This window comes from Heterocephalus glaber, unplaced genomic scaffold (genome assembly GCF_053883595.1).
Source record: "Heterocephalus glaber isolate CG9 unplaced genomic scaffold, H.glaber_assembly_v1.0 deba00001745, whole genome shotgun sequence".
Classification (NCBI taxonomy): domain Eukaryota; kingdom Metazoa; phylum Chordata; class Mammalia; order Rodentia; family Bathyergidae; genus Heterocephalus; species Heterocephalus glaber.
The window spans coordinates 1,044,401-1,062,439 of NW_028258451.1; the positions used below are offsets into that span (position 1 = coordinate 1,044,401).

The 18,039-nt window shown below is 55.3% G+C and overlaps 1 protein-coding gene and 1 pseudogene across 1 annotated transcript; one reads left to right on the plus strand and one right to left on the minus strand.

Moving 5' to 3' along the window:
- Positions 1-1,949: 1,949 nt before the first annotated feature.
- Positions 1,950-5,888, minus strand: LOC101724768 (cationic amino acid transporter 3-like). Its single transcript, XM_087200892.1, has 11 exons — positions 5,384-5,888; positions 4,507-4,665; positions 4,244-4,421; positions 4,055-4,167; positions 3,562-3,784; positions 3,347-3,486; positions 3,172-3,274; positions 2,891-3,090; positions 2,473-2,639; positions 2,279-2,387; positions 1,950-2,161 (listed from the first exon to the last, which is right to left on the minus strand). Exons 1-11 carry the CDS (start codon positions 5,754-5,756, stop codon positions 2,055-2,057), a joined length of 1,872 nt encoding a protein of 623 aa, XP_087057018.1. The 5' UTR covers positions 5,757-5,888; the 3' UTR covers positions 1,950-2,054.
- A 9,143-nt stretch (positions 5,889-15,031) lies between these two features.
- Positions 15,032-16,265, plus strand: LOC147821290 (E3 ubiquitin-protein ligase RNF217-like; annotated as a pseudogene).
- The last annotated feature ends 1,774 nt before the right edge of the window (positions 16,266-18,039 follow it).

Below are 18,039 nucleotides of genomic sequence, written 5' to 3' on the forward strand. Positions count from 1 at the left end.
CAACTGGAATAGACACTTTTCAGAATAAGAAGTACAAATGGCCAAGAAACACATGAAAAAATGTTCAACATCTCTAGCCATTAGACAAATGCAAATTATAACAATGCTAAGAAATCATCTTACACCAGAAAGAATGGCAATCATCAAAAAAATCAAAGACTAATAAATTCTAGTATGGCTGAGGTGAGAAAAGAACCTTCCTACATTGTTGGTGGAAATGTAAACTAGTAAAAAAGCATGACGGAAGTCAGAGATTTCTCAAAGAACTAAAAATAAAAATTTCAGCCAGCTGACTATGTATGTACTGAAACCTCTACAAACTATGAGCTGAAATAAACCTTTCCTGCTTTAAAAAACAATCCATTTGATCCAGCTATTCCCCTTATAGGAAAAAGACAAAAAGCTAAAGATAAAAGAGCTAAAGACATTATAGATACATGCATACCAATGTTCATAGCAGCACAATTCATAATAGCTAAATCCTAGAAGCAGCCTGTATGTCCATCAATAGAAGAATGCATAAAGAAAATGTGGTATTTATACATTATGGAATAATAGCCATAAAAAATAAATTCAAGACATCTGTAGGAAAGGGGATGCACCTAAAAAGTGTTGAGTGAAACAAATCACACACACACAAGCTTAAATGTCATATGGTATCTCTCATTTGAACAAGGAAAAGTACAAAGAGCAAAAAAAAGGATGGATAGGATACAAGGGGGATGGACCTTTTGCAAATGGAAAGTGGTCCAGGAAACAGAGGGCAATGGGGGGGGGTGGATTTAAGATGCATCATGTACAGGTACCAGATACCCACAGTGAATGTGAACATGTCACAAACATGAACTAAGAATAAGAATGAAAACAGGGAAAGGAGATTTAAAGACAGAGAGAGGGAGGTGGATGGGAAGGGGAAGATTAAAAAATAATTAAGCTGTGTTAAGTACATGCACCTACTCCCCAAGGTGAATATAAACTTCATGTTCTGCAAACAAATATTTTTTTTTTTTGGTACCGGGGATCGAACTCAGGTCCTTGCGCTTGCAAGCCAGGTGGTGAAACCACTGAGCTAAATCCCCGGCCCACAAATACATTTTTTTTAAAAACCCTAAAGGCATTCCATGAGCAAGCTGTACACTAGCTGCTCCTGAACTTAAACCTCCCATCCAGCTGGAACTTTGCATCTTTTCTTTTTTTCTTTTTTTCCCCCTGAACCACAAATCAAACTCAAGACCTTGAGCTTGCAAGGCACTCACTGCTCCACTGAGTTAAATCCCCAGCCCTGGAACTTTGAATCTTTTGACCTAGGACTGCGAAATCCAGCATCCAGCCCCTGGTAACCACCCCGCTACTCTGCTGGGGTTTTTTTCTCGGTGATGGTGGACATCAAGCTCAGGGTCTCACACGTTAGACAATGCTCTACACCACTGAACTACATACCCCCAGCCCTACTCTGCTTCTGAATTCAACTAAATTCCTGTTGTTCTGATTTGTTTTATTTTTGTTTTGGCCTTTGTTGGTTAGGTATTTTTTTTTTGTTTTGGGGGGTTTTCTGAGGGGTACCAGGGATCGAACTTGGGACCTTGCGCTTGTGAGGCAGGCAGCCGCACCACTGAGCTACATCCCCAGCCTGGTTAGGTATGGTTTTGTAAAACACAGTCTCACCATGTAGCTCAGGCAACCCTCCTCGCAGCAACCCTCCTGCCTCAGCCTGCCATGTGCTGGCATTACGGGCCTGCGCCAACACTCCGGGCTTGAGTTCAGCTTTTTATGGTTCCTCCTTAAGTGAGGTCATGCAGTGCTGTCTTTCCTGAGCCTTGTTTGCTTTGGTTAACCATCCTCCAAGTTCGTCTGTGCCCTCAAAAATGAACACTGGAAAGTTGCTGCGTCCACATTTTAAACGTTTCACCACTCACACAGAAATAAGTACCACGCATGCATATCAGAACTTCGTCAGTTAAAAAGCTTTACTAAGAACATGTTGGCAAATAGATACCCGGCCCTGATCCCGGGGCCTCGCTGGCCGGAACATCCGGGTTCTGCGGCTGCCCTGCTCAGCACCGGGTGTCTTCGTGCAGGCTCTGGGTGCTCGAGGCTGGCGGCTGGCGGTCCTGCTCCTCCAGGCTGTGCCAGATGCCATATCCAAAGTAAACAGCGAATCCTGGCAGGGAAGCAGGCCGTGAGTGCGACGCCGCCACGCCCCTCGTGAGTCTGCCGTGTCCCCGGGCGCCCTGGGGTAGGAGTGAGCGGGGTCACCGCACACCCACACCCCGCTCACCCAACAGCATCCAGACGGCGAAGCGGGCCCAGGTGGCAGGGCTCATCTGCATCATCAGGTAGACGTTCATGCCGATGCTCAGCGCGGGGAGCAGGGGCAGGCCCGGGACCTGGGCGGACGGCGCCTGCTCAGCTCGGGGCCCAGGGGCAGCCCCAGGTGGAGGTCCACAGGGCCCGCGCCAGGCGGTCACCTACCTTGAAGGGCAGGGGCGCAGGGTTCTGGGGCTGCCTCCAGATGAGCAGCGCCACCCCGACAGTGAGCAGCAGCAGCAGCGAGGCCCCCGCCAGGAACCCCGGGTCTCCCGAGAGCAGGCGCCCGGGCCACCGGGCCAGGAGCAGGCATAGGACGATCAGCAGCAGGACTTGCAGCGGAGGAGACAGAAGTGAGCGGGTGCGCGGACGGAGTGGGGAGGAGCTGCAGAGGGGGGACTGGGACCCCGGGGTGGGGGTGCGCGCCTGCTCCCCGGGACCTATGTGCTGCACGCGGACGGCTGGTGAGACAAACAGCCAAGGAGACCGCCGGAAAGGGAGGGCAGAGGGGACGGGTCCACCCAAAGGGGCTGCGCGGGGCCACCAGCCCCTCCGCAGCAGCCCCAGAAACCCCGCGGCTCACCGAGCAGCGCGGCGCACGCGTATACGGCACGGCCTGACCACTCGGTGGGTGCGGCGGCTCCAGCGACGCAGAGGCCCCGGAGCGGCCCCGAGCTCCCTGCCCGCCGCACAGGCTGCACAGATGCGGCTTCCGCCCCCGGCTTCTCCTCCCCGCCGGAGCCTGCGTCCCGGTCCCGATCCCGGTCCCGGTCCGGCTGGTACCTGAGCGTGGTGCAGCGGGAGTGACCGGCGGCCCGCAGCAGCCACCAGGCCGAGGCGGGCGCGCGACAGCCCAGGCCTCACCTGAGCACCAGGACGGAAAAGGCCACCAGCATGTAGGACAGCAGGGTCCCGATGGAGCTGAGGTCCACGAGGTCGCTGAGCTCGAACAGGAAGGCCATGCACGCTGGAGGGCGAGACGGACGGAGTTGGCCGCGCCCACACCCCCGCCTGCCGCCGAAGGGAGCGCGCGCCTCACCTGCGACGACGCCGGAAGCCGCGGTGGCCAGGGTCGGGGTACGCCTGCGCGCGTGCACCTGCGCCAGGCCCCGGAAGAGGAGCCCGTCCTCCGCCATGGCGTAGATGACCCGGGGCGTGGGGAACATGGAGCCCAGGAGGCTGCGGGCGGGCGGGCGCAGGTGAGCCGGAGCAGGGCGGCCGCGTGTCCCTCCCTCCACGCGGCCCGGCGCCCACCTGGAGGACAGCGCGCACAGAGTGCCCGCGGCCACAGCGTAGCGGGCTGGGGCCCAGCCCACGTGCACGAAGGCCTCGGGCAGGGGGCTCTCGGGCTGGATGAGGAAGTAGGGCATCATGAGCGTGAGGGACGCAGAGATGCCGAAGTACACGAGGAAGCAGATGAGGAGCGAGAGCACGATGCCCAGGGGGATGGAGCGCTGCGGGCTGCGGGCCTCTTCCCCTGCGGACCGGACACAGACGTTGGGCGGCTCAGGAGCGGCCCGTGGGCCTCCTGCACCCCCAGGCCCGGCTGGCCTTCTCCCCCGCCTTGCTCAGGGCGGCCCAGGCCACACTCCACGCCCCTAAAGGGATGGAAGAGCCGCTGGGGGCGCGCGCCTGTCATCCCAGCACGCGGAAGGCTGAGGCAGGAGGATCACCGCGAGTTTGAGGCCAACCTGGCTCACAAATCAAGAGGCCGCATCAAGACAAAGGGACCAAAGGACTGCGCTACCTGCCGTGGCGATGGAATCAAAACCAATAAAGGCGAAGAAACACGTGGCCGCTCCACGGAGAATCCCGTCCATGCCGAAGGGGACGAACCCTCCGGAGCCCAGGGCGCCCAAGCTGCAGGGGGAGGGCAGGGGGCGGTGAGGCCCTCGGGAGGGACGCCGCTCCCCGCCCACTGCCCGCTCGACCTGACCTGCCGGTGCCGTTGAGGCGGGACTCGGCCAGTGCGTAGTCCCCCTCCGCCAGCCGCCAGTTGCGCAGGTCGCCCTTGACGAAGCCCGAGACGATGACAAAGGCCAGCGCCAGCAGGTTCAGCACAGTGAACAACGTGGTGACCAGCGCGGACTCCCGCACGCCCGCGGCCAGGAGCACTGGGAAGGAAGCGCGGTTGCGTTCGGCGGGAACGGGCCGGCACTCCGGAGGCGGAGGCGCGAGGATCCCGACTCACAGACTCACCTGTGAGCAGCAGCACCAGGCCCAGCGCCAGGAAGTCCGGATGCGCGGCCAGCACGTTAGGCGCAGGCAGGGAGATGCGGGCGCTCAGGCCCCGCGTGATGTGGCCGCCAATCAGGCCATCGAAGGTGGCGCTCCAGGCCCGGGCCACACTGGCGGCTCCTGCGAAGGAGGGCAGCAGGCATCAGTGCACGCAGACATACGGTAGCGGCTGCCACAGGACGCGTCCACGTGGGACAGGGGAGTCCTAGCCCCGAAGAGGCTCGTTACATGGGGCGGCGGACAGGGGAGACAGGGAAAAGGGCAGGCGTGGTGGCACACTCCTGTGATCCCAGCACTCTGGAAGGCTGAGGAGGAGGGTCTCTGGCTGGTAGTCAAGCCTGGACAACTCAGCGACGTAGTGAGACCCTGTCTCAAGAACTTAAAGGCTCGGGGATGTCACTCAGAGGCACAGAGAGGACCTGAGTTCGATTCCCAGTGCCAAAAATAAAAACTGAAGGGCTAGGCATATCCTTGGTACCCCCCAAAAAGAAAGAAAGGGCTGGGGCTGCAGCTCATTGTGAACTCCGTGGGTTCAGTGGGGCCTGGGGGAAGACACTCCTCCCGTTCCCCCCAGTTCCTGTTCCTTCTAGGCTGGGTCAGTGAGGGGCAGCAGGAGCCCCGGGGAGGACTACTGGGGATCTTGCTGCCCTGGACACCCACCCCAAAGTGGATCACAAGGGTCCCACGGTGGTGTGGCAGCTCACGCCTGCAATCCTAGCACGCAGGGGGCTGAGGCAGGAGGATCGCAGGCAGGTCAAGACCAGCCTGGGCTGTAGAGCGGGTTCAAGGCCTACCCCCCCCAGCTCCCCTTGGATCTCCTGGCCCCGCCCCCCCTCACCGATGATGTAGGACAGGATGAGGCTCCAGCCGGTAATGAAGGCCAGCAGCTGGCCCACTGTGACGTAGCTGTAGAGGTACGCGGACCCCGAGCCGGGCACACGGGCTCCGAACTCGGCGTAGCAGAGCCCGGACAGCACGGAGGACAGCGCGGCCACCAGGAAGCACAGCACGATGGCCGGCCCAGCCTTGTCCCTCGCCACCTCGCCGGCCAGTACGTACACGCCCGCCCCCAGCGTACTGCCCACGCCCAGCACCACCAGGTCCAGCGTGGACAGGCAGCGCGACAGGCGGCCGCCCTCGCCATCGGCCTTCGCCAGGGGGCGCCTGCGCACCAGCCTGCGGCCCACCTCGCGCAGCTCCAGCAGTGGCATCTCGGAGCTGTGAAGTTGGAGGTCTGCCTACCTCGGCCTGCGGAGGACAGACTCGCCTTAGGGGGAGATGGAAAGACAGATTGGTAAAGTCACCCCCTCGGGGCCTCGGGGATTCTGAGAGTAAAGGACAACTTTAATCCCTTTTTAAAATAGGTTTTTGCATCACGGCCTGCTGGCGCACATCTGTGATCCCAGCGCTAGGGAGGCTGAGGCAGGAGGATCACCGTGAGTTCAAGGCCAACCTGAACTACATAGTGAGACCCAAAACTTTGTTTGGTTTTTGCCTCAAATTCACGGTGACCCTCCTGCCTCAGCCTCCAGAATGCTGGAGTTATAGGCATAAGCCTGCAGGTTCAGCTAGGATGTATTTGTTTTGTTTTGTTTTTGGTGCCAGAGATCAAACTTGGGACCTTGCGCTTTTGAGGCAGGCGGTGGCACCACTGAGCTAAATCCCGGGTTCAGCTACGATTTGAAGCCACATTACCTGGGTTGGTATCCCCTCCACCCCTACCCGACCCTCCGCACTGCTCCAGGCTCCTGTATGGAGCATGGAAAACCATCTGGTCATCCCTGCCCTCCTCCAGTGTTCCAGGCTCGGTTCACACTACACCTGTCCTCAAGCCAAGGACCAGGGTAACTATTTCACGGCTTGCAGAGTGGACACCATTGCAATTTGGAGCCGGGCGTGGTGGTGCGCCCCTGTAATCCCAGAGTTCAGGAGGCTGAGGCAGGAAGATCGCTGTGAGTTGAAGGCCAGATTGGTCTACATACAGAAATCCTGTCTCCAAAACGGGAAACCAGAACTCATTTGTTAGTGCCGCTGGGGAGGAAAAGCTGCAGGTTTGCGCGGGAGGCACCTCCGCTTCCACCCCACCCTAACCAACGCTCTTCGCCTGCTCCGCTGCCCATGTCGCGTGTGGTGTCGCCATCCCTGCTCCAGGGAGCTGTGTTTTCCAACACAAACCTGTCGCTTGTGCTGTGGACCTAAAGCTGCTCTAACGTATTTAGGGCTGAGGGTGTGGCTGGGAGGCCCTGACTTCCACTCCTGGTCGCTGGTGCACACAGGCTAGCAGATCGGCAGCACACTGTGACCACATCAAACGGCTTCACGGTCAAGACGATTTTTAAACAAACATTCACCAAGGATAATACAACCAACCTTGAGGCCACCAGAACTACACAGTGAGACCCTCTCTAAAAACCGAATAAAGTGACGGTGCAGGCCTGTGATCCCAGCACTCCGGAGGCTGAGGCAGGAGGATCACGGCCTGCCTGTTTGAAGCCAGCCTGGGCTACACAGGGAGACTTGCAGCCCTCCTGCCTCAGCCCCTCAGGTGCCGTTCAGGACTTCAGAAAGATACCACCAAGCAGCCAAGTGAGGAGCCTCGGGCAGCTGTGCCAGGTCCCCGTGGAGTTCGGGCCACCACCCTCCCAGGCCCAGGGGTGCCGCCTGTACCTTCTCACCGTCGTCCACGTGTCCGGGTGGCAGGGCCCTGTCTCTCGGGCTGCTCCGGAGTCCGGAGGCGTGAAGGATGGAGGCTCGGGCTGAGTCTGCAGGGGAGATTGGACACCGAGGATGTGGAGAAGAGGGAGACCAGCCGGCGGGCCTGCCGGTCAGGATTCAGCCCCTCCCTGGGTAGCATTCCTTCCTCCCAGACCCTTCCCAGACGGGTTTTTACGACCTGGAATCAGCTCCAGGGCCGGAAGGCTGCAGCACCCGAGTCCCACCGCCCAGTCAGGGAAGAGAAATTTAGTTCCTGTGACCTCCCTTGGAGGACGGGAGCAGGAACCGGGCATCATCCCAGCCCCTCAAGGCCGAGGTGGGAGGGTCCCTGGTCCCTGCTCGTCTGAGTCCAGCCTGAGCTACATAGCAGGAGTCTTCTCCCCTCCTCTCCACACGCAGCACAGCGAGGCTCTGCCTCCAGGGAGACGGCCCGGGCCAGGCCGATTCGGGGCGCCTGGATGGGAGCTCCCCCGAGGACACCGGGGCTCAGAGCGGGTGCTGCCCCAGACTTACCGACCCTGCCCCAGGAGCCTGCGTTGATGAGGCTGGGCTCAGGCTGAGCTGCACGGAGCCAGGGGACTCTGACAGTGGAGGGGACCTCAGGCTTTGATGGGTCCTGGGAAGGCCTGGGGGCAGGGTAGGCGGGGCGGGGCGGGGCGGGGCGGGGCAGGGCAGACCCCTGCTTCACCGCAGGCCTCGCCGGGATTCCTGCGAGCTAGCTCTTGGAGACCCAGTCTTGCCAAATTGTTAAATTGCCTAGGCCAGCTTCACGCCCAGGATTCTCCTGCCTCAGCCTCCCAAGTGCTGTGATCGCTGGTGAGCCCCACTGCGGTGCGCTCTGACCTCCCCTCCACTGTTGCGGCTGCATCTCCTTGGGCCGGGCTGGCCTGAGGTAGGACAAGGCTGTAGGGACAGGGCGTGGGGTTGCTGGTGGCGCTTGTTACTCCCGTGTGGATGGGCCTTCCGAAAACCTGTTTAATGTAGTGTAAGAATCAAAGTCAGGAGCCAGGCGTGGTGCACACACCTGTGATCCCAGCATTCTGGAGGCTGAGGCAGGAGAATTGTGCCAAGTTTGAAGCCCCTGACTACATGGTGAGTTCAAGGCCAGCGTCAACTACATAGTGAGACCCTGTCTCAAAAGAAAGACCTAATGAGCAGAGTCCAGACACCATGCAGGAATAAACCGTGCACTTGGTAATGAGCCGCTATAATTGTGGCTGATATGAATCTTCAGGATTCAGTACAGCGCGTGTTGTAATGGAAGGACTTGATGCACTCGTGTGAAATAAGGAAGTGTTTTCTGATCCTGATCCCTGCAATTTTCTGTTGCTTTTGTGTGGATCGTGCTCAACTATCATCATTTTTGTTGCCACTGTGATCTCATAAGGCTTCAATTAATACTTAACATTTTTGTTTTGTTGTTGTCGTTGTTGTTTGGTTTTTGACACAGGGTCTTCCTCTGTAGCTCAGGCTGGCTTCAAACTCTTGGCGATCCTGCTGCCTCAGCCTCCCAAGCGCTGGGTTCACAGGCGTGCACCTCCACGCCCGGCTTAACACTTGATTCAGTGGAAACTCTGTGTGACCCAGCCTGTGAGAGGCTGTGACCGGGTGAAGGATTCCTGGGGTAAAATCGCTGACAGTCATGTTGCCAGTGCGCTGTGAGCAGGCTGAACGGACCGGAAGCGCTCACTTAGGGAGGCTCTGCTGCTGGACAGGAGACACCGGGGCTAAGGGTTCCACGGGAAATGGAGTCGCAGGAAATCAGGGTTTGGAGAGTTATGACGATGTTGCAGAAGGTGATGACTGAATTTGAATAAACGTTTGTTTCAGGGGGGCTTTTTTGGTACCGGGGGTCGAACTCGAATCCTTCCGCTTGCAAGGCAGGCGGCGGAACCACTGAGCTAAATCCCCGGCCCCTAAATGTATTTTTTTTTACCTGAAAAAATTGTTGTACATAGAAAAAGACATCCCCCGAGAATAAGCCCTATTGTGTATTTTGGAGAAAAAATAATATAAGACTTGGTCTTATTTTCAGGGAAATACGGTACCAGTGTGAGCTGGGACATATTTTGACTTCTACACTGCCACAACTTGGGAAAAGCAGGGGGCCCTCGAAAAAACAGAATTGCTAGACCCCAAAACTGCAGACCTTAGAAGAAAACAACACATTCAAAATCACAGAGAATTTTTTTGTTTGGGTTGGGGGGGGTTGTTTGTTTTTTGAGACAGGGTCTCACTATGTATTCCAGACTGGCCTGAAACTCCTAGTGATCCTCCTGCCTCAGCCTCCTGGGTGCTGAGACTAGAGGCATATGCCACTACACCCAGCTGAAAATTTATTTTTCTTTCTTTTTCCCGCTTTGTACATAGCTTTTATTATTTACATAATATAATATACCATCGATGCTAAATAGCGTGATCATGTGCAGTACATAAGTGTGACCTGTCGGTTCACATCTGTAGCTCTAACTCAGAACAAAGGTTCATGAAATAGAAAGCAAAACTGCTTTCATAAAAGTGAAAACGGACTGAGCGCTGCAATCCGTCAGCAGTGCCTCGGGCACACAGTTAGCGATTTACAGCCGACGCCTGTAACTGTACTCGTTCATCTATAAGAGCACATTCGCGCAGCGCAAAAACCTCCCGTTCTATCACAGCGCAGCATCGGAGAGGGCGGCAACGAAGTAACCGCCTTCCGCATTGCGACTGCGCAGTGCGTGGACCGTGCAGCCCCTGCCATTGGCCGGCTCCGGCTGCGCCCCTCCGCACGGAGGGATCCGCGAGAGGCGCCCTGCGGCTGTGGGCTTAAGCCTCCCACGCAGAGGGGCGCGGTTACCCAAGAAAGGTCTTCCAAGAGCTTCACACATTCTTTCCCGAGCCAAAACATTCAACAAGAGATGCACATGAGAAATTGACTGCCCAGATATCTTGGCAACTTAAAAAATTCAGGTTCAACCAGGTGGCACACCTGTGATCCCCGCACTCGGGAGGCCGAGGCAGGAGGAGAGCAGCGAGTTGGAGGCCGGCGTGGGCTACGCAGTGAGCTCAAGGCCAGCCTGAACCACATAGCGGAACCCCGGCTCAGAAAACCAAAAGTAAATACATTCCAGGTGCCTGTATATGAAAGCCCATGTAGAGTTTAAGTTTCTTCTTGGACGGAGGTTAACCCCAGCATGCTGCTGTGCTTTCAGGAATGAGAAGAGCCAGACACCGGGCAGATGCCGGCCAGCACAAGCTGCAAAAGTGACCTCAGGAAAAAAATAAAATAAAATAAATAAAAAATTAAAAAATAAAAAGTGACCTCAGGAGCCTGCTCTTGGCTGGTTGGTCGTACGCGTAACCAACTGCCATCTATACCTTTCACAGAATGTCTTATTTGAGGGCCTTTGTTTTGTTTGGGTTTTGTTTTTGTTTTTGCTTTTGTTGAGATAGTCCTCACTGTGTAGCCCAGGCTGGCCTTGAACTCATGGCGATCCTCCCGCCTCAGCCTCCCGAGCGAATGCTGGGCTCACAGGTGTGCGGGTATTGCCGGGTGGTAGAGCACTTGCCTCGAAGACCGGGGGCCCGAGCTCCATCCTCAACGCTGGGAAAAGTAAAATAAACAGCGAATCACAGCAGAGGCCACGCTACAAGCTGGTGCGGGAGAAGCGGACGCAGGCAGCAGTGTGCAGCTCTCGGCCCGCCCGCCTGCGCCCTTTGTGCTCTGCCTCCCCGTTCCAGATCAGAGGTCACCGTCAGGGACCTGAGGGCCCGTGACGCCCGCAGGGTCCTGCAGGAAGCCCAGGCACTGGGCGCAGGGTGTGCAGTCTCACAGCAGTCCTCCTGCCTCAGCCTCCCGAGTGCTGGCCGCCAGGCCTCCATAGCTGAGCGCTCTGAACCCCGGTGGGTAGCGAGGGACGGGCTACCCGGTGTCCCGCTGTGCTTCTGCGAAGCCTGCGCCTCCCAGTGCTTACAGAGGCCTGGGGTCAGCGAGTGACCCGGCCGGAACGGGGCCTTTGCGGGGCGCGGACCCCCGGACAACACAGCCACTGCAGCTTCACAGAGGGGCGGGGAAGGCGGAGAGAAGGGGAGGCAGAGGGAAGGGAAAGCGAGGACCTGGCTGATCAAAGTAACTCCAGGGGTTGAGCCAGGCGTGCTGGCACAAGCCCGAAACCCGGCACGGCACTCGGGGGACTGAAGCAGGAGGATCGCAGAGTTCAGGGCCGGCCTGGGCTCCATAGTGAGACCATGTCTCTAAAACAAAACACAATACAGGTGTGAGAGTGTGTGTGTGGATGAACTGACCATTAGAGCTGCTCCCTTTGCCCTTTTTGTGTTTATTTACTTTGAGTCAGGGTCCCTAAGCCACCCTAGCGGGACGAGAACTTGCGATCCTCCTGTCTCATTCTCCCAGAGAGCTGGGATTGCGATGCACAGCGCCAGGCCTCTTCCGGTGGATTCCGGCGCTGGGCTCACTCTGGTTCCCGCTTGGGGCTCCCTGGCACCCCCGCCTGGACACAGGGGCAGTAGCGCCTCCTTGGTGAACGGGAGCGCGGGCTGGAGGAGTAAGGGAGACAGGGCCTCGCTGTGTGGCCCAGGCCGGCCTCCAACTCTCAGAGATCCTCCTGCCTCAGCCTTCCGTGTGCTGGGATGACAGGCGTGCGCCACCACGCCCCAAAAGTAAACTTTTTAAAAAAAATCAGTTTCCTTATGTACATAATAAGAAGAGAGCTGAGTGGACTCAGCAGGTCAGCAGAGGCCAGGTAAATTAGGACGGTGTGGAACAGGGCGCAATCCTCCCAGACCAGCGGCGCACGCTGGCCGCCTCCGCCCCGGCCTCTCACTGTACCTCCCAGCCGCAGTGTGCGATGTTTACTGTTTACTCTCCCGCCCACGTTTTCATTGTATTTCTTTTTTTTTTTTTTGTCCACGTGCAACCCACAATGCCCCGCGCCTCGTGGGCACCTTCACTCCACCCCCTCCTCCCTGCGCCCCGCTCCCCTTACCATTTCCAAAGACCAAGCTCCCGTGTCCGCCGTCCCGTGTCTGAGGCAGGGTCTCACTGTGCAGTCCAGCCCGGCCTCCGTTACAAGCGAGTGCCCCCTTGCCCAGCCCACCCCATCTGTCTTTCATTTTGCTCTATGCTTTATTTATACTTTGCATTTCTCATATGAGAGAAGCCATACGGTATTTAACCTCTTGTGTGTCTGCTTTATTTCATTTAACATTATGGTCTCAAGGTGCATCCTGTGTCCTACAAATGACTCAACTTTATCCTTCTTTACAGCACAGTAGTACTCCATAGTGTGTAAACATTTTATCCATTCCTCTGTTGATGGACACATAGGCCACTTCCAAGATCTACCTATTGTGAACTATGGTGCTATAAACATGAGTGTGCATGGATCACTGCAATATGATGTTTTTAAATCTTGTGGAAAGATCTGTAGAAGGGGAATAGTTGAGTCAAATGAAATTTCTAGTTTCCGTTTTTTGAGAAATCTCCATACTGACGTCCATGGTGGTTGTACCACTTTACACTCCCACCAAAGATATGTGCTCAGTATTTGTTGAAAAAAGGAATGACTTCAAAGATAAAGTTAATGCTAGGTGTGGTGGTGCACGCTTGTCATTCCAGCACTCAGGAGCCTGAGGCAGGAGGATCACCATGAGTTCCAGGCCAGCCTGGACTAGATAGTGAGACCCTGTCTCAGAAAACAAAAAAAAAATTATTTTATTAATCAGTTTTGAAATATATTTTTAAACCTCAGAAATGAGAGTAAAGCGATAACTTCACAGTGAGCAGGGCCCGGATTTCACAGCTCCTCCACCAGGGACACAGGCACAGCTAGGAGGTTTAGGATTTCGCCCCAAGCAGTGGCACATGTGCTGGCAAAGCGAGGCAGGGTGACCATGTTTCCACAACAGACCCTTGGAACTGGCTTCGTTCGCTTGGTCTGTGTGGCTGTTTGCTTGTCTAACAGGAGGGGTAGCAGGGCTGGTGAGGACCAACGGACAGGACCGCAGCCGCACGGTCCAGGACTCAGACTGTCTCAGGGCTCGTTTGGTTGGTTTGGTTTGGTTTGGTTTTTTTAATACTACATTAATTGTTTAATGTTGTAGTAAATTTATATGACATAAAGTTTGCCATTTCAGCCCTTTTCACTGTGCTCTTCAGTGGCCGTGATTACATTCTGCATGTGTGGCCGTCACCACTCTTTCCTGAACCTCTGTATCCCCCAAAGAAAACCAGTATTCATGACGCAATAACTCGCCATCCCGCTCCCCCAGCCTTTCTGGGTGTGGCTCCACTGGACATTTTTTTCTCTACTGATTTGCCTCGTCTAAGTGCTTCACATAAGTGAACTCGTGCACTGTTTGTCCTTTGGTGTCTGATTTATATCTCTTAGCATAATGCCTTCAAGGTTCATTCTTGTCATCATATATGCCAAAATCTCATCCTCCGGCTGAATAATCTTCCACATCTTCTCATCCATTTTCCCACTGATGGGCGCTTGGGTCAGTTCCACCACCTGGCTCCTGTGAGCAGTGTTGCAGTACACGCCGACGTGCATGTATCTACCTGAGCTCTGGCTTTTGATTCTTGGGCAGGGTGGCACGTACGCCCTGCACCCACGTGGTGTCTCCAGCGTACTTGCACTCCACACCACAGGAACCCTACCCCATTTGCCACCTCCTCTACCTTCTCTCTCCCCTCCTCCCACCTTCTCTCTGGTGTTTTGTTTGTTTGCTTTTGGTATTGGTGCTCGAACTCGGGTCCTCGCACTTGTGAGGCCAGTGGTGGCACCACTGAGCTAAATCCCCGGCCCTGGTTTGGTTTTTTGAGACAGGGTCTCACTACATACTTCAGGCTGGGCTTCAACTCATGGTGATCCTCCTGCCTTTTGCCTTAATTTTCTCCTTGCTGAGACAAAAATACCCAACACTCAAAGTTAAAGGAGGAAAAGTTTATTGTAGCTCACATTCTGTAGAGGTTTCAGTTCATAGTCAGCTGGCTCCCAGGCAGGGCATCGAGGCACAGGGACATCGCAGAGGAGAAACAGTCCGTGGTGGGCAGGAGGCAGGAAGGCGGCAAAGCAGCAAAGTGATGAGGAAGCAGCAGCAAGTGGCAAGCGGCAGCAGCCACCCTCTTTCCGTCCCTTCCATTCTATCCAGACTGCACACCCTCAAGGCAGGTAGCGCCCACACTCAGGGTGGGGCTTCCCACGATCTACAGTCAGAGCTATGCCAAACCCATCGATGGACTAACTTAGTAATCACACACTTAACCTCAGCGTCGCACGCTAGATCCAGCCTCCTCTGAAAATCCCCACCTATGACCACACGAGGCTTTGGGGGCCATCGAGACCCAGCCGTAACACTCAGCTTCCTGAGCGGGGGATTGCAGGCGTAGCCCCCAGCCTGGCTGGAGAGCCTCCACTCATCCTCTGGCACGCCACTTTGAAGGCCAAATGTTTAATCATGGGTTTCTAACTGTCCCACAGTATCCTACTGCCGTGCTAGGAAGAGATTCACTAGCAAAACTTGGGGCGATTCTCAAATTCAGGCAAAGGCTAAAATGGGTTTACCTGTTGGGACTACGCCGGGTTTCCCTGACCCAGTTAGCCAACAGGTGGCTCCCGCTGTGTGGTACAGTGGAACACCCGATTTAAGGAAACGCTTCTTCCTCTAATATCAGAAAAGAGAGGAGGGGCGAGCGCGGGGGTCCCCAGCCCCGCCGGACGCGGCGCACCGGGAAGCAGAAGCAGGCGCGCGGGGCGCCGGTGGGGTCATGGCGGCTGGATGGGCCCCGGGGGCTCAGGCCGCGGGCGACGGCGATAGGCGAGGAGCGGGGCGCCGTGAGCACGGAGTCCGGCGCCCTGGAGCGCGCGAGCAGCCGGGCGCTCCGGGGGTGGTAGGAGGCCCGCGTTCTGCTCCGTGTTGTACACGGAGTGAGCTGCCCCGCGCCCCGGCCCCGGCCCCGCCCCCGGCCTCGCTGCCCAGCCCCCCGGCCCCCAGCGCCTCGCGGCCCGAGCGGGACCCGCACCCGGAGCCCGAGCCCTTCTCCGTGGCCGGCCGGGCGGGGCCGGGGGGGCCCCCGCGCGCCCCTCGCGGCGCTCCTGTAACACCAGCCCATCGAGCCCTGCCCCCTGCGAGGAGGCCGAGGGCGGGAGTGCCCCCAAGTCCACCTGAGCGCGCAGGTACAGCTTGGCCAAGTAGAAATCAGATGCCTTATCACCAAGTGCTTCGAATTCCTGGAAGAAACAACTGTTGTCTACAACCTGATGCATGAGGACTCCCTCAAGTATAAGCATTTCCTGGAACTTGGTCGAATTGATTCCAGCACGAAGCGGTGTCCTCAGTGCAAGCACTTTACAACCTTTAGGAAGAAAGGACATATTCCTACCCCTTCCAGGTCCGAGAGCAAATACAAAATCCAGTGCCCTACTTGCCAGTTCGTCTGGTGTTTTAGGTGCCACTTCACTGGGCCAGCAAAATCGAGCACGGGCAGAGGAACGTCCAGAAGGGTCCAAAGTGCAAGGGCAGAGGGGTGGATTTCTTAGACTGTTTTTGTGAGTGACGAAACATTGTGCCTTCTTGAATTTTGCACTCCTCTAATGAAATGCTTCACTGAGATGTCACCTAAGGAAGGTACCAGAGGACTCAGCGTTTCTGGACAAAGCCACATCCAGAAAACCCAGAGTTGTGACCACATGACCTGTTCACAGTGCAACACTAATTTTTGTTCCCGATGTGGGGAGAGATACCTCCAGCTCCGGATTTTTGGAGACCACACATCAAACCTCAGTATATTTGGATGTAAACATTGCTACCTCCCAGAGGGACCCCATTTACAGAGACTAGTGTGAGGGTCAGTCTGTGCTGGAAAATTATTCATTGCACCTCTAATCCTGGTTTTGGGATTAGCACTAGGGGCCATAGCAGTTGTAATAGGGTTATTTGTATTTCCCATCGATTGCCTTTATAAAAAACAGAGAAAGCCATCTTGGACTGGTATGGACTAGAGGAGTGCGGACGACTTCACCTGACTGGCTGCATCCCACCCAGGAGGAGCCTCTGCCATCATCCCAGGCCCTTGAGGCCACAAGGCCTCTAGCTACTGTGCACTCCCACCATGGTGTCCCGCCCTTTCCTAAACCAATTGCTGCTTTTCAAAAATGGTCACTTTCATAAATTACAAGTACCTGTATCATAACTCTGACCTTTGTGGTTCTTAGAAGGAAATATTTTAATTGAGAACCGGTCATCCTCAGCATTGTTCTGAGGGCAGATCTCCTGAGGGTTGCTTGGACTGTCTTTGAACCCTGAGCCTTCCAGCCTGTCGCAACAAATGAAGCCACTTTCCAGAATCCACAGGTTCACTGAAAGCACCTGTTCTCATGTGTGGCCCAAGCAGTAGAATTCCTTCCTCCTTCGGATACTGTGATTGCTAAAAATTTCTGTGCTCAAAAGGCAATTGATGAAACTAAATGAATGAGAAGACTCATGAGTCACTGCAGTGTGTGTGTAGGGTTGTGAAAGTGTGTGTATATAAGTATCTATTAAAATGGAGCTCAGTTAAAAAAAAAAGAAAAGAAAAGAGAGGAATTGTTTTAGGTGTCTCGATGTAAAGGCTATAACAAGAACTGTGCCCACTGGCATATTTTTCAAAAGAGTTAGATCAAGTGGCTGCTGGATGGCCACCCTGCCTAAGAGCAACAGCAGCTACAGCTATGCTAATAGAGGAAGACTTTAGAACAGAAACTATTAGTCTGACTCCCTTTCAGAGTACAGTGACCCTTGAGACCAAAGATTACTTGTGAGTCACAGGGAACAGCTTGCTAAGTACAAGGCCATGCTCCTAGATACTGCTGAGGTAGTTGTAAAAATTGGCACTGCTCTCAATCCTACCTCTCTGATGCCTACAGGCCCAGAAGTTAGCCACTCTTGTGAACAAGTGATCTCCCAGAACTATGCAAGCAGGCAGGGCATCAGTGACTACCCCTCCAAGACCCTGAGAAGGTGTGGTTCACTTATAGAAGTAGCTTGGGGCTGGGAATTTAGCTCAATGGTTCCAGTGCCTGCCTCAAAAGTGCAAGGCCCCGGGTTCGATCCCTGGTACCAAAAAAAAAAAAAGAAGTAGCTTTGTCCAAGAAGGACATCAAAAGGCAGGTTATGTGGTTGTCAGTTCACAACAGGTCATCGAAGACAACTTCCCCCAGGGACCTCTGCTCAGAAAGACAGAGCTCATAGCTCTTAGCTGGGCTTTGTTGTTAGGAAAAGGGAAGAAGCCATCTATGTAGACTCCAAATATGCCTCTCTGGTGCTACATGCCCACACAGTGATATGGAAAGAAGAAGCTTGCTGACTAATCAGCAATCATCTGTAAAACACAACCAGGAAACTCTACAACTCCTTGAGGCAGTCCATCTTCCCTACCACGTTGTCATTCATTGCAAGGGATCCCAAGGGCACAAGTCTAAAGTCTCCTTGGGAAATCAAAAGGCTGATAGGGAGGCAAGTGCAGCCTTACAGCCCCTCAAGACCCTAGTCTTATTCCCATTTCCTCAGGAAACATTCTGGTCCTTCCCCAAAGGACTTAGTGACAAGCTATAAAGATCCTACATGGGAAATGACCACTAGAATTTTCACAGGACGAAGAGGAAAGGTGCTCCTGAGAACCTCTGGAAGACTGAGGCTCCTCTTCAGAAAGCAGGACTCCAGCACTGCTCTGGGTGCAGATAGGCAGACTCACTAATGAACTAATGTACCACAGCTTAAATGGGCACCTGTACTGAG

Bases quoted from the DNA above. Each gene is read 5' to 3' on its own strand.
- LOC101724768 (XM_087200892.1), bottom strand. From the start codon at position 5,756: ATGCCACTGCTGGAGCTGCGCGAGGTGGGCCGCAGGCTGGTGCGCAGG. The intron at 4,666-5,383 runs GTGAGGGGGGGC...CCTCCTTCGCAG, and splicing joins CATCCTGTCCTACATCATCG to GAGCCGCCAGTGTGGCCCGG. The intron at 2,388-2,472 runs GTAGGTGACCGC...CCGTCCGCCCAG, and splicing joins CTGCGCCCCTGCCCTTCAAG to GTCCCGGGCCTGCCCCTGCT.